This window comes from Crocodylus porosus, unplaced genomic scaffold (genome assembly GCF_001723895.1).
Source record: "Crocodylus porosus isolate Cpor-Errol unplaced genomic scaffold, CroPor_comp1, whole genome shotgun sequence".
Classification (NCBI taxonomy): domain Eukaryota; kingdom Metazoa; phylum Chordata; order Crocodylia; family Crocodylidae; genus Crocodylus; species Crocodylus porosus.
Window position 1 is genome coordinate 77,267,154 of NW_017728943.1, and position 16,571 is coordinate 77,283,724.

Sequence of the window (16,571 nt, forward strand, 5' to 3'; positions counted from 1 at the left end):
ACCCCAGCTGACTTCCTGCCCTTTGGGCAGGGGGCTGGACTCGATGATCTCCCGAGGTCCCTTCCAGCCCTAATGTCTATGAAATATATGAAAAAAAAGTCCTACATGTCAAGAGGACTCTAAGTACAGAGTTTTTTCTTATATACGGAAGAGGTATTCAGCTTCCATTTCCTTCCTCAGGTGTCCTGTCCTGTGGGCCTTGGATGTGGGTGGGTACCCACTACCCAAGACACTGACAATAGGCAAGTGAAGGATGAGACACATCACCTGCCTTGTAGGCCCAGTGGACAATACTGTGAAAAGTAAGACATTTCTAGAAGGACTGCAGTGCAGGGGACTAAGAGTACTAAAAAGTTTGTCACCAAAGCCAGCACAGACCTCCCATGGATCCTTGTAGATTTCCCATAGGTGAAGAGAATCAATGCTGTTTTCCCCGTGTGAGTAACTTCTGATGGGATGGGAGGGAGAGAAACTCCATGTGAAGGTTAAACTTCCTCCCTGTGAGCTGCCCATGGTGGGTTTTGCCATGGGTAGGCTGACTTGACTTCCCAACAGATTATCTGAAAAATTATTTGGTAATTACCATATGATTGAAGAGTAAATATGTGGCTATTTTTATCCTTTAAATCAGCACTTTTGACCCTAAGTTTAATTCCACATTATTATGCGGGAATACGTAATTATTATGAGGCAGCTTAAACCCTCACAGAAAGAGGCACTACTGCAGCCTAATTCCTACTGATTAAGTAAGAGTATTATCCGGTGACAAGATTTGTCCTTATCCCACAGCTGAACATTTGGTTATAAGTCTGTTAAGTTACCATGTAACTGAAGAGCTGCCAGTTATCAACACTGAACTACAGGCATAAACCAGTGTGAATGGCCATCTGGCCTAATGATTCTTATTGCTATTGAATTTGAAACCAAACCTCTAATCTGGAAAAATAAAGCAAAATAAAAGCAAATTTATTATGGGATGGTGGAAGGGGACAGGGGGAACAGGGGTGGGAGGAAGATTTTGATGCTACTTTCAAAGAGCTGCATTTTAACACCCCATGCTGCAAAGGGTGGAAAACTCAGCAATAACTTTGGGAGGTTACAATGAACTATTTCTTTGGAGGCAGATATTAGCTAAAATTGTGACTGAAAAATCTGCTGACTGTATTACTAACTCTTTTCATTTCTTGCAGGCACCGCTGCGGGATTTACCATGGAAAAATTGCTCTGCAGCATCCTGGTGTTTGGAATGGCTGTCGTGGTCAATGCTTGTCCCAAATATTGTGTCTGTCAGAACCTGTCTGAGTCATTGGGGACTCTTTGTCCCTCCAAAGGCCTCCTATTTGTACCACTAGACATAGACCGGAGGACTGTTGAACTTCGACTTGGGGGCAACTTCATTATTAACATCAGCCGACTGGACTTTGCCAATATGTCTGGTCTTGTTGACCTCACTTTGTCCAGGAATACCATCAGTTACATACAGCCCTATGCCTTTGCTGACCTAGAGAGCCTACGATCTTTGCACCTAGACAGTAATAGACTGCCCAGTATTGGAGAGGATATTTTGAGAGGCTTAATTAACCTTCAGCACTTGATTTTAAACAACAATCAGCTGAGCCGCATCTCAGATGAAGCTTTTGAGGATTTTTTGCTTACACTGGAGGACTTGGACCTTTCCTACAATAACCTCCGAAGCATCCCTTGGGAATCTATAAGAAAGATGGTAAACCTGCACCAGCTTAGTTTGGACCATAACCTGATAGATTATATTACAGAAGGGACATTTGCAGATCTTCAGAAATTGGCCAGATTGGATCTAACCTCCAATAGACTTCAGAAACTTCCCCCTGATCCCATATTTGCCAGGTCCCAAATAATTCCATTAGCAGCAACCCCATTTTCTCCACCTCTGTCTCTCAGCTTTGGGGGAAACCCGCTGCATTGTAATTGCGAACTGCTGTGGTTAAGGCGGCTAGACAGAGATGATGATATGGAAACTTGTGCTTCTCCTCCAGGTCTAAAGGGAAGATACTTCTGGTATGTACGGGAAGAGGAATTTGTTTGTGAGCCACCTCTTATTACCCAGCATACTCACAAGCTGCTGGTGTTAGAAGGGCAGACAGCCACATTAAAGTGTAAAGCCATTGGGGACCCAAACCCAGTCATTCACTGGGTGGCTCCAGATGACCGACTCATTGGGAATTCCTCAAGGACGGCTGTCTATGACAATGGCACCTTGGATATCCTTATCACCACATCCAAGGATTATGGAACTTTCACATGCATCGCAGCCAACGCTGCTGGAGAGTCGACTGCCACCATCGAGCTCTCAATTGTTCAGCTCCCCCACCTTAGCAACGGCACTGGCCGAGCAGCCCCACCCAAATCCAGGCTTTCTGACATCACCAGCTCCAGCAAGTCAAATCGAGGAGAGACTAAAGGTCCACCAGAAAGAACTGTTTTGGTGTCAGATGTGACAACTACCTCAGCTTTGGTTAAGTGGACGGTGAGCAAGTCAGCCCCAAGGGTTAAAATGTATCAGCTGCAATATAACTGCTCTGATGATGAAGTTCTTATCTACAGGTAAATGCGACTGCTAGTTTGTCCTTTGAATACTGGGGTGATGGAGGCCTGGGTTATACAGTCTTTCACTTATGGATATTGGGCTGATCCAAACTACACTAGTAGTAACAAAAAAGCCTTAATATTTAGTGAGTTTATGTTTACCTGCCTGTCCCTCAATCTCTCTCATGATTTATACAGTACTAACCAGTTTAATACTTATGCTATGTAACTGGACTTTTTTACTGGATAGATATGTTAGAAAAATCACCATGGCATGTAGTGATTTTGCTGGTAGACTTGGCAAATGGAGGCAGGAGATAAAATTACCCTTCCTCTCTCTATCCCTATTCAGAATCAAAACACGTTGGTATAGGAGGAAATCATGAAGGGAGAAGTTTGTGCTTTATGCCTATAACCTGTGATCTACCCACTCCATAGTTTAAGGAAAGATTGCAAAGTTCATTGATGTTACTCTGGCACCTTTCATCCACATTAATGGCATGATTCACTTCTTACTTGCACCAGTTAAAACTGTTCTTGACATCCTTAGAGATTTTTCTGATTTACAACAGAGTAAGTGAAAGAAGACACAGGACCTTATTAAACACTGTGCTAGTCCAGATGTACACTAGTTTTGAAGTTCAGTAGTGTTCCAGCAGTTAACCTAGGGCTCAGCAAAGCTCATGAAAAGGAAGCTTTCTGCAAGTGCAGTGGTAAAAGTAGTAAGAAATTCCTTACCAAACCAGGAAAAAATGTAGATTGCTGCTTTTTCCTTTTGCCTAGAAAGAATGATTGATGCAGTGTGTTTATGCTAATGATGAAAACTAGTGAACCTTAGAAAACACTGCTTCCTAAGGAAAAGACATAAGGAAAAACTTCTTAACAACTTGAGTGTCCAGGGTCCAGAATAGCCTCCCCCCAGAAGTGGTACAATCACCTACTTTGGATATCTTCAAAAAACACCTGCTGGGGTCTTCTTGACCCCGGCAGTCTTTCCTGCTCAAGTGAAGGGGGGCTGGACCTGATGGTCTCAAGCAGTCCCTTCCAGCCCCTACCATGTATGAATCTATGAATCCTGCCTTCTAACTACAAAGACAATGATACTGAGCACAGAACTAAAGTTTATCTTCAGTGTAACTCATGGAAGACAAAATCATAGGGCAAAATACAGCCACAAGTACTAACTTCTTTCAAATGGCATCTGACAAGTAGGTTGTTGTCTTTGAAATGTCATGACTAAGTCAGTTTGTCCCTAAGTGACCTATCTTCTGGCTGATTTCAGACTGCATAGCTTGCCACCTCTATCTTCAGACTATATAAATCTTTAATTTAATACATTCTCAATGGTTCTACAAGTGTGTGGTCCTGTAGGAAACAAAAATATGGTCCAACTGGGAATATATTAGACTGTGATTATGGATCCTGCCTTATCAAAATAGAGACAATGCATATTTTATTCATGGTGTGCACATGTGGATTTGATCCCATGAAGTGCCGGTGTGCCTCATTGCTTAAAGATGCCAGGAGGATTGGGAATGTGATGTAAGTCACAAGAGCTAATCCTGGACTGCTTGTGTTTGGTACTTTGTTTCCAGGTTGAATCCTTCCCTGCCTGCTGATAGGTAACGTAAGACCTGCCTGATATTTCTTCACTCAATGCTTGATTTTTTTTTTTTTACATTTCAAGGTGGTGAATACCAGTATTTACAGACACTGAATTTAAAATTTACACATGCTACTGTTAGAGTCAGAACTGCTTGTATGTTCAGCTAACTGGGGACCAGAAAAGTTAACATGTGACTTATCTGGCTCTTCACAACAAAGACTGTAAGTGGACATTGCCAAATGAAGCAGATCATGGGGTGTGTCTCAGTACAGCTGATCTGCTTCACTGGATGAAACAGACATTTCCCATTGACCTGTATGTCATTCACCCACCCATCCCAGCAGTGACTGGGGCCCAATGCTGTGGGACAATGCTCAGGGCAGACCTCTGCAAACAGGGCAACCCCAGGTTTCTTTGCTTGCAAAGTTGCACTGCAAGTTGAAATCTTTGGGCACTCCTTTGCTAGAGGGATAACTTGTGGTTTCCCTGGTTGCAGAGTGTCTGCTGAGTCAGGGCACAGCACTGCAATACATGCCTGGGGACTGCCCTGCCAGAGGATTCTCAGGGCATGCCTTTGCAACTGAGGGAATCTGGACAGGTGCTCTTGGGGCTTCAGGGTCCCAGTCCTATGTACCCTAGGGACATCTGTTTCCAGCCTGAGAGACAGATGGCAACATTTAAATTCTGACAAAAATCCATAGAACAGTGATTCTTAATCAGGGGCCCATGGCCTCTTGGGGTGCATGGAGATCCTTTCAAGGGTGCCACAGGGTGCCATGCAAAGCTAGCACTGCTAGGGCCAAGTCCAGACAAGCATGGTCATTTGTTTCCCTGGGGACAAACATCTTGTGCTGCTGCTACTTGTCCCCAGGAAATGCCCATGCCTCATGTGCTCTGCGACACAGCAGGTTACCCCAGGTCAGGCAGGGGAGACTAAAGCCAGCGACTCTGTTGGCTCCAGCATCCTTACCAGAGGGTCTTAGGGAGCTGCAGCTGTGGGGCTTCTGCAGCTGAGAGCCTGTCCCAGTGGACCAGGGACCAGGCTGTAGTGGACCAGGCTCCAGTTTTGGGTGGCACATGCGGCTGCCATGTGGCACCCTGATTTTTTTTGCTGTGGGTTTTTTTTGGTTCCTGGGATCTCCCAAGGTAAAAAAAAACAACCCAGTGCTTCAAGGCAGCAGTGCAAGGCATGCCTGCATGTGTGGTGTGATGCTGCAGATGGGTCTGCGGTGCCACATACCACATGCCCATGCCCGTTTGGATGCAGCCTAGGTGTGCATACACGAGGCACAAGATAAACCCAGAGATATAAAAAGGAATTCAGGGTGTCAAAACCATTCTGCCCTGTTGTGGTCTTTCTGGAGTTCTTGGCAAGAAGAAATGCTCTATTGTTTTTCTGTAGTCAAACTGTGAGTGAAAACTAAGAGCTGGTATTTTCCAATGGGTGCCTTGAGTCTGTCAAGGTTGAGAACCACTGTGCTGGAGTTGGAACTGCTTACATCAAGGGTGGGCAAAATATGGCCCACAAGAGGCTGCCTGTGCTTGTTCCAGACTGCCCTGCATGGGCTGTGAGTGGCTGCAGCAGGGAGCGCTGGCCATGTGGGGCCACTTTTCCCCACGCTCAGCACCAGCTTCTTCCCTGCTGGTGAGCAGGGTGTCGGGGCTGTGTGCTGCCCCCCACCTGTACCATGGCACTGGGGGGCACTGGGTGTGAGTGGGCAGGCAGCCAGTGGGAGCACAGGAGTTCTGGGGCCAGTGCCGGCGGGGCCCAGGGCAGGGTGGCAAGAGCACGGGGTCCCAGCCGGCAGGGGTTTTATGGAACTGGGCCAGCTCCCCACTCCCTGCTGGTGCAGCGCAGCCCGGCTACACAGACCCCTGCCAGCCTGTGCCCCGCTCTGGGCCCCACCGGTGCTGGCCCTGAGACTTTGATCCCAAAACATTGGGACATTGGTCTCAAGATGGTGACCAGGGAGTGGGGCACCTGTCAAGGGGTGGGGCACCTGTCAAGGGGTGGGGCTACACAAGCAGCCCTCGACAGCCTGCCAAAACTGGGTAAGCGGCCCTCCACCCAAAATAATTGCCCGCCACTGGTTTACAGGTTCAGCTACTTGAGGACCAGAAGAATTAACATGTGATTTTTGTGGCTGCTAACAACTGAGAGACACGTGGCAACATTTGAATTCTAACAAAGCCATAGAATAAAAAAATGTGAAGATGCATTGAATTCAAATACTGAATGAACACAAGGAAATCAGGGTCTGCTTTCATATCTTCTGCAGGCATTAATAAATATTAAAGTGAGATATTAATTTTCATCAGTTTCTGGATGGAATTACTTGTCTTGCTTTGACTAATGTACTGCAGATCTGGGATTCACCACCATGTGGATTGGTATAGTTCAGGGGTTGGTAACACACTGCCCACAGGCTGGATTCAACCCATGGATCCACTGGACCTGGGCCGTGGAGCCACAAGGCTTCGTTATTGCCCATGCCTATGCTGAAGCCATACAGCAAAGACCTGTCCTGGGACCAGGCAGCTGAAAGATGGACCTGCATCTCTGCTGCTTCTTTCCACCACCTGTTTTTTAGCTGTAGCACAGATGCAGTTTCCAGCTGGTGGGGAACTGAGCTGGGGTTAGGTATCTTCCAGTTGTACCCATGCTGCAGCCAGGGGAAGCAGGGGAGAAGTGGCAGTACAATACAGCTACGGTGTGGGGCAGAGAGAAGCAGGAGCGGCACAGACGTTTCCAGCTGCCAGGCCCAGGGCAGCTTACCACCAACTGGAAACTGTGTGTATGCTATAGCTGGGGAGGTAGAGAGGGAGTGAGAATCAGTGCAGCAGTTCTAGGCTGCTTGGCCCCAGTGTAGTTCCCCTTTGGTTGAAAGCTGCATTCATGCCTCAGCCCACACTGGACTGAAGTCATGTTGTTCTGGCCCAAAGCTTGACAAGGTTGCCAGCCTCTGCTGTAGTTGAAAGACAAATGGTGTAGCTGAAAGAAAGCCCAACAGTATTTAAGGTCTTGAGCCTAGTCAAGATATGAGGCAACAGCTTTGAATATGGTGCAAAAACGTGCATTTCATGACCCATAATTTGACAACCTATCTCCTGGGCGACTCAATTTCCCACAGTTAATTAGCTAATGTTAGTTAGTTCTTATTTAACAAGTTCAGGGCTCTGTGACAGGCTTAGTGGAAAAACTGAGACAAATAGATGTTTTGTACAGTGCTTTGCTCATTTGAAGTGCTGCAGATGTGCTAGCTGGTATTTTGTCAGTGCTTAGATACTGCAGTGACAGGTACGGTATAATCATCAGAGATATATAGAGAGGTCAAGGTTGAGGCACATTTGCAGGGCTCAGCAAGGAGGAAACTTTCCCTGCTGTTGTAAGTGCTCAATGCATAGAAGACGCATTTGCTGTCTTCTGCACTCAGCATTTTTCATGAACACTAAATTCATTTTAAAATAGAAAGGGGTGAATAACACCACCCTTCTACTGTCAGCAGGGACTATTGATCCTAGGTACAATCGCATACAGAAGTGATCACATTATGCCTTTCATCCAGCTTTGAGGATTCTGCGCAAGACACAGGCTATATGAAAGGGATTGCAAGGCTTCAGTGACCTCATGAAAATTAAAAGACCTGGGAAATAATGAGAAATGTTTCCCATCAACACTCCTGACTGTGTGGAGTCAAAAGGGTATTGAAATCTGAATCTAAACTCTGGATGCACCAGTGCCAGTGTTATTAGGATTAATGGAAGTGGTAGCCCAGTAATGTTCCCTTCCCCATACCCATAACTGCTGTCTAGGGGCCTAATCGTGCTCCTGTCAAAGTTAACAGCAAATATCCTATTGATTTGAGTGGAAGCAGGTTCAGGTCCTGTGATGCATGGCGACAGTGATCACAGGTCTAGGTCAATCTTGCATTACAGTCTACTGCCTAGGAAAAATAAGGACAAGGTTGAGAGAACGGACTGATACCTATTGTAAGGATATTGTACAGTGCTTGAACTTACAGGCACCAACAGCTTGGTCAGTCTCAATTTGCAGTGATAACACAGTGGCATTTCTTTTGGCATGTTTTCCCTGATGTGAGATGAAACTTGGAATCATTTCTGCATTACTGAGCCAAATTTCCTTTATGTATATATGTGTGTGCGTATGTATTTATGCAGATAAGCTTTACTGGGTGCATCTACTTGAGACATTTACTGTAGGGCTGCCTAATTAGCTGTGCAGTAAAGTCTCAATGTCTACACATGTGGCCCTATTAGGCTGCAGTAAACTAATTAACTGCTGTAATTTAGTACTTGTAAACACAAGCACTATCCAATGGTGGCATCCTTTAGTGAGCAGCAACCCACGTGTAGATGCTGATAGGTCTGACTGGGGCATGAGGGTGTTTCAGTGCAGAGGCTGCACCCTGGGCACCCTGCTCTGACCTGGTGCAATGTGCTGTGGTCCCAGGAGCACACTGAATGGTGCTTGGAAGCAATAACCTCTAGTACAAACTGCACTGGAGTTTATTGTGTCACATTAATTTCATGTGTAAATGTGCCCTCATATCACCAAAAGTCTCTCTTTGGTTGAGCACACCACAGTGTTCTACCTTGCCGAAGTTAGCATTTGAAAGAGACTTTCACAGGGGTGGGCAAAAGGCGGCCCGTGGGCTGGATGTGGCCCACCAGCCCATTCTTTTCAGCCCACAGGGCCCCTAAAAATTTTAGAAAATTAAGTTTTATCTGCCCCTGGCTGCTTCTCATTACTTCTACTTTTTCTTCTTTACTCCTCTGCTTCCAGTAGCATGCTTCTTTCACCTTTCTATTTTGCCACTAAGATACACATTGCTTTGAACGGGGAGGGGATAGTAACTGGTAGAGCCACGAGGCCAGTTCCTGCATTGTCTTGGACAGCTGGTGCTACAGGAGTGAAGTGGTTGGCGGCAGTCACTGTACACAGGAATTGTGAGAGGGAATTTCCCCTGCACAGCTGGATGCTGTAAATTTTTGGGGGACCCTTTTTGCTTTACTCTAGTCACAGGGATATAGTTGTAGTGGGGATGGGTGGATTAGAAATCATATTGCTTTCTTCAACCCACTCTTCTTTTCTTTTGTCCCTGGGCTCATCAGGAATCTTCCACTTTCCCTCCAAAGCAGAAAGCATTCTGCTGTCTTCTGAATAATTATGCTGAGCAAAGTGAATTATGACACAAGACAATGTTATGTAGAGAAAGGAAAACAGAAAGACACATTTGTAACTGGTAAGGAGGGAATAGCATCAGCTCAAAAGGGAAACAAACAATAAAAATTCCTTCCTTCTTTTTAAAATGTTTTAATATACATAACCTATGCCTAGCAGCCAGTCTTATACTTGCTGGTGCTCTAGAGTTTAGGTACTAGAATACCCTAAAATACTGAGGTGGTGCCCACTAGAGTATTACATAGGATAAAACTTGCCAGAAACAGGTACTCATTTGAGAGTAGCTATCAAAGTGTTAACACTGGACTGGGCCCTTCATAGCAGTTGAGGATTGGATCCAGGTGAACTACCTAGACAAATCAGAAGTGATGGTCTTAACCACCTAATCACATCTGAAGCAGTTACCTGGCCACACCTTAATGCAATTAAAGGTGTGATAAAACAAGGAATAAACCACAAAGTTATTACAGAAAAAAATATGTAATAACTTTCTGGCTGGTTCCTGTTACACTGTTAGTGGAACGTATTGCCAGACTTGGGGTCCCAGCCTCCAGAGCACATGGGAGCCTTTGACTTCCATGCCCTCCAGAGGCGGAGAGTACCTATCAGCTGATTGCTGCTCCCAGCCTCAGGAGTCTGTCAGAGTCAAGGTCCTCAAAGCTGGGAGTTGTGATGAGCTGCCACATTGGATCAGGAACATGGGCTCCCCCTTCACCAACAATATAGCATGATGGGATCTGATACATGATTGCAAAAATCACACCTCCTGCACATGTGGCATGACAGAGAGCACGATTATGGGGATTGTGCTTCAGATCCCATCATGTCATATTGCTGGTGCACCTTTACTGAATATCTGCCAGGGCCCTGAGGGACCAGCTTCTCGTTTTTTGCCCCATCATGATCCCTATGGATAGTCAAAAATAGCCTCCTACAAGAACCATCAGTATGCCAAGTCTGCTTGTGAAAGCATGTGGGAAGTCATTCTCCATGGATGCTCCTCAGTTCTGGAACACCCTCCCTCTTGATACCCATCTGATCCTGGGCATCTTTTTGAAGTGCTGTAATTACTTCCTATCTGGGCAGCCATTCACCAGACAAAGCTAGAATGAGATGTTGTTTAGGAGATTCTTTGTTTTATCTTGATGATCTAGCTCTTGAATGTGAAGTGGTTGCTGTAAGAAACTGAAAAAAATTGTGCTAATTTAATAAAGAAAAGACCTTTTTTTGTAAAAGGAGGTTTGACTGAATATGCCAGTGAGTTCAGCATAAAGTCCTCCATGTTGATGAGAGTGACCTCTCTCCTCAATAAAGACAGAAGCATTTTATGACCTGCAATGATACTAGCAATAAAAAATTATTACATTGTACAACATGTAATTTCTGCATTAGAGTAAACAATTTAGAGCAGAGATTATCTTTCCCCTGTGTTTGTACAGCACCCTCACAGTTAGTGTCCCTAATTCTTACTGGGGCCCTTGAGCTCCAAATTAATATTATCAGTGGTGTAACCAGGAGGGGGGGAGAGGATGATAGGGGCAAATGCCCTGGGTCTTGACTTGGTGGAGGGGGATGGGGGGCAGGGTAGAAAGAAAAAACCTAGCTGCTGCCACCAGCCACATATTTGCAATTCAGAATTGGAACTCAATGCTTCCACTTTGCCCCAGGAGCCCAGCCACATCCCTACACTGAATATTATACCAGAACAGATGAGGACATTTATGTTTAATACTATAGAGCTTCTTGGGCCACATTTAGCCTGCTGATTGCACTTGGGATTAAAGCAATGATGCACCCACATAAAATGTATGTCTGAAACACTACACAGCATTTAGATTTATGATAGGCTTATGCCATTTTTACTTTGTGGTATTTCATAGTAAGGATGATAAAAAACACTGTACAAATTAAGAATTACTGTCGCATCGCATTCCCTCTAACTTATGAATTTGGCACTGAAAAAATGTATTTCATATATTTTGGAAAGCTTATTATTTCCATATATATATTTCATGTAGCTGACTGTTTAAGCATTAAAATATAAATAAATGGCTCCATGTCTCTATCCTGTTTAAACAATAGCAAAGTGGATTTGATTATTTAAGCAGTGTAATAATGATTTACATTTACACAGCTCCTTTCTTTGCAAACAGTTTTATAGGCTGGCTGAACAGAGCTCAGTACACCAACCACAGACATCCAGCCATCTCTCCTGTAGGTCATAGCTGCAATTTTGCACCAGAAAGACAATGCAATGACATTTTATGAGCAAAGAATAACTTCAGCAATTGCAATTATAGAGACATTTAACTAGGCAGGAAGTAATTAACTGAGTTAGAATTTCCACAGCACAGTGGGATTAATACACCTACTCTTTTATTCAATGGGTTGTTAATAACAAGCACTTAGATACTATGGTGATGCATACTTTAGAAATATCTAAGGTAGGCAGGTACTTGGTATTGCAGTTCAACAGCCCAGCACCTCCAAACATTGGGTTGAGGCAACAAAAAACACCCTCTTGTCCAAAGACTTGTTCCGTCTAATAACTGAGCAGGCCTGATTCTATTTAATTAGTGATAGCAAATAACTTCTCAAACAAAAGTGGGTTGGCTATAAGTTAATCATGCTTATTGTGAGAGAGGCTAGGTACATCTTTGGCCACCACCAGCCCAACCTCTCAACTAGGGACCGCTCCTGAGAAGACAAAGAGTGACTCACCCCGTTTTGGACGAATGTACGTGTCTGCCTCGCCTGCCACGACTTGGATGTTGAGCTGTACCAGTCCAGAAATGAGACTCTCCTCTTCTCTGGGGTCCCTGGGTTCTGAGGGCTCCTCCACCCCTACACCCTCACCTGATCCACCGGGTAGGACCGTCCGACCAGATCGGTCATCCGCTTATGATGCTTCAGGATAGCACCAGAATAAAGCACAGTGAAGTCAACGGAAAGAAAATCACAGCTGAGGGCACCTAGGGTGTACCGCCAGCTTCAAATCTCAACCGCCGGCCCCAGTGCTACCTTGTCTGCCGAAGGATGGGGAAATCACCCCCTGTTTACTCCGCGATGGGCTGCTTCACCTGTGTCACCCGAAGATAAAAGAAAAAATGTACCGGTGACTCCTTCGTCCCCAGTGTCCACCCCATTGCCATCTGCTACAGCTCCGGCCCATACAGGGTCCCTGCTGTTCCCCACGGCATTTAGCCCTCTTCGGCCTTGCTGGGCCCGCTTCCCTGGGTTTTGAGCCATGCTGGGGAGCCCTGCTTACCCCAGAAGGTCCAACCGCACCTCCAAATGGCTCGGATCCACTGAATAGTGCTCCCGCCACCGTCAGCTCCAGTACCTGCTGCTTCCAGATCCGCCATGCCACTGTGCTGCTCCGATGCTCTTCTTATGCTGGTCCAGGTCGCTCCGGCACCTGCTGCTTCCGGGTCTCTGCAGGAGGTAAGTTTCCGCTGCCCGCCATAAACCGCGGCGCGCAAGCCGCGCCGGGTTGTGTCAGCTCGGGGCTCCCTCAAGCCTGGCGCCTTCTTCACCCCTTACACTTATGTTTTCTCTTCTACCTAAATCCTAAGCAAATAGCTTGGCATAGGAGACTTCCATAGAGGTAGAGAGGGTTAGAATCTCCCCACAAAGCCACAAGAGATGCTTCTTATACATGGTGGTTTCAGACTGGGATTTTGCCCCCCTAAAGGCCACATTCCTCCACTCTTCCAGCCCACTTCTGAGTTCCACTCCTATGCCTGGACCTCCTGCAGAACATAGCCACTGAGCTATTTTTGATTACCTATAGAGGATGTGTAGGGACTTTTTCCCCCTCCAACAGCAGTCCCACCTCATTCGTTAGTCCTTACCTGGATCAAAGGATTCTCCTCATAAGTCACCTGGCCACCTTAAACATCAGAGAAAACTACTGCTGGTAAAAAAGAAAGGAGAGGGAAGAATGGTTGAAGAAGCTAGGAGACAACTAAATGAAAATACAGTACTAATCACTTCATAAAATCATAGAAAGTTAGGGTTGGAAGGGACCTCAGGAGGTCATCTAGCAGGGGCTTAAAGCAGGACCATCCCCAATGAGATCATCCCAGCCAACGCTTTGTCTAGCTGGGTTTTGAAAACCTCCAAGGATGGAGCTTCCACCACTTCTCTGGGTAATCTGTTCCAGTGCTTTACTACCCGCCTCGTGATAAAATTCTCCCTAGTATCTAACCTAAACTTCCCTTAACTGCAACTTGAGACCGTTGCTCCTTGTTCTGCCATCTGCCACCACTGAGAATAGTTTAGCTCCATCCTCTTTCAAAACCCCCTTTAAGTAATTAAATCCCCTCTCAGTCTCTTCTTCTTTAAACTAAATAAGTCCAGTTCCATCAGTCTTTCCTCATAAGTCATGCGCCTCAGCTCCCAAACCATTTTTGTTGCTCTCTGCTGGACTCTCCCCAGTTTGTCCACATCAGCTCTGAAGTGGGGGGCCCAAAACTGGACACAATACTCTAGATGTTGCCTCATCAGTGCTGAATAGAAGGGAATAATCACTTCCCTTGACCTACTGGCAACACACCTACCAATGCAGCCGAGTATGCCATTAGCCTTCTTGGCAACAGCAGCACAATGCTGGCTTATATTCAGCTTATTGTCCACTGTATCACCCAGGTCCTTTTCTGTAGTCAGTTCCCACCCTGCACTGGTGCATCAGATTGTTCTGCCCCAAGTGCAGGACTTTGCATTTTTCCTTGCTGAACCTCATGAGATTTATTTTAGCCCAAGCCTCCAATTTCTCTAAGCCACTCTGAATCCTACCCTTACCCTCCAGTATATCTACTATTCCCCCCAGCTTGGTATCATCTTCAAACTTGCTGAGGGTGCACTCTACGCCATCTTCCAGGTCATTGATAAAGACAAAACCAGCCCCAGGACCAACCCCTGGTGCACTCCACTTGATACCAGCTGCCAACTAGACATCAAGCCATTGATTACTACTCTCTGAGCTGGATGCTCCAGCCAGTTTTCTATTCACCTTACAGTCCATTCATCCAGCCCATACTTCCTTAGCTCACCTGCACGAATGCTGTGGGAGACCATATCAAAAACCTTGCTAAAATCAAGGTACACCACATTCACTGGTCTCCCCACATCCACGGAGCCAGTCACCTCGTCATAGAAGGCAATCAGGTTGGTCAGGCATGACTTGGTGAATCCATGCTGACTATTCCTAATTGCCTGTTTCTCCTCCAAGTGCTTGGAAATGGATTCCTTGAGGATCTTCTCAATAATTTTTCCAGGGACTGAGGTGAGGCTGACTGGTCTGTAGTTCCCTGGATCCTCCTTCTTCCCTTTCTTAAATATGGGCATTATGTTTGAGAGCTGCTCGCTCATCTCCTCCCCAAACTGTGCTGCCTGGTGCAGTAGTCTGGGAGCTGACCTTGTCTGTAAAGACTGAGGCAAAAGAGGCATTGAGCACGTTAGCCTTTTGTGGATCTTCTGTCACAAGGTTGCCTTCCCCATTCAGTAAGGGGCCCACACTTTCTCCGATCCTTCTCTTGCTACTGACACACTTGTAGAAACCCTTCTAGTTATCCTTCACATGCCTTGCTAGCTGCAACTCCAATTGTGATTTGGCCTTCCTGACTTTATCCCTTCATGCCCGAGCAGTGCTCTTATATTCTTCCCTAGCAATTTGTCCATGTTTCCACTTCTTATAAGCTTCTTTTCTGTGATTTAGCTGAAGAATTTCCTGCTAAGCCAAGCTGGTTTTCTGCCAGACTTGCTAGTCTTCCTGTGCATTTCCTGCACTCTCAGGAAGGCTTCTTTAAAGTACAGCCAGCTCCCCTCGACTCCTCTCCCTCGCAGTCTGGCTTCCCAGGAGATCCTGCCCATGAGTTCCCTGAGTGAGTTGAAGTCAGCTTTTCTGAAGTCTAGGGTCCTCACTCTGCTGCTCTCCATCCTTCCTTTCCTCACAATCCTGAACTCAAGCAACTTGTGGTCACTGCTGCCCAAGTTGCCATCTACTACTACATTCCCCACCAGTTCTCCCTTGTTTGTGAGCAGCAGGTTGAGAAAAGCACAGCCCCTAGTTGCTCTCTCCAGCACTCGCACCAGGAAGTTGTCCCCAGTAATCTCCAAAAACTTCCTGGATTGCCTGTGCACTGCTGTATTGCCCTCCCAGCAGACATCAGGGTGACTGAAGTCCCCCATGAGAACCAGGGCCTGTGATTGGGAAACTTCCGCGAATTGTTTGAAGAAAGCTTCATCCACCATTTTCTCGTGGTCTGCAGCAGACCCCCACCACAACATCACCCTTGTTACTCTCTCCTCTAACACTAACCCAGAGACTTTCGACAGGCCTGGCTCCAGTTTCATACTGGAGCTCTGAGTAATCATACGGCTCTTTTACATAAAGTGCAACTCCTCCTCGTCTTGTCCCCTGCCTGTCCTTCCTAAACAGTTTGTACCCATCCATGACAGCGCTCCAGTCATGCGAACTCCTACCAAGTCTCTGTTATTCAAATCATGTCATAATCCCATGACTGTGCAAGGACTTCCAATTTTTCCTGCTTGTTTCCCAGGCTCTGTGCATTCATGTAGAGGCACCTGACATAACTATTGGTCACCCTGATTTCTCAGGAAGTATGTGAGCACCTTCCCTGTTGCCTCCCTGTTGCTCCAGCTTCACAGATGGAAGTAGTAAGTTTATAAAAATAGTAACATGGTCCCCTTGAAGACTCAGCTTCAATGTAAATCAAGATCTTCGTAAATCAGGGCAGAAGAAAGTCTAAGAGACACCTTTGAAGTCTGAGTCCATATGAGAAACTTACAGAAATGTCATGAGCTAATTTCCAGTCAACTTTTAGCATGCTGAATGTTGTGTAAAGGTTCCCTGGGATATTAAAAGCCACATTACAGTGTTCCATGGTTGCATACTTATGTCTTAGGGTTTCTCTCCATGTCTATCTGTGTCTCTGTCTGTATCTCTTTCTCCAAGTCCATGCAAATTACTGTTTTTCTCCTGCCTGGATAAAGACACTTTCTGACTACTTTTTAAATATTAATGAGAAGTCAGCAAGAAAGAGAAAAGGAGATGGGGAAATGCACAGGGAATAGAAAACATTGCAAATGTTGCAGGCATTGACAAAATAATTAAGCCCCTGTATAAAATTGTAGAGGATTCAAGGGAAAGGGGATACAAAGTCCAAGCATCAC

At 45.8% G+C, this 16,571-nt stretch overlaps 1 protein-coding gene across 1 annotated transcript in view; it reads left to right on the forward strand.

The window, feature by feature from the left end:
- Positions 1 to 16,571, forward strand: part of LRFN2 (leucine rich repeat and fibronectin type III domain containing 2) — a 245,607-nt gene that overhangs the window by 182,078 nt on the left and 46,958 nt on the right. The window contains exon 3 of the mRNA XM_019549612.1: positions 1,191 to 2,583. Coding sequence (XP_019405157.1) covers positions 1,211 to 2,583 — 1,373 coding nt within the window. The 5' untranslated portion in view covers positions 1,191 to 1,210. The remainder of the gene's footprint in view (positions 1 to 1,190; positions 2,584 to 16,571) is intronic.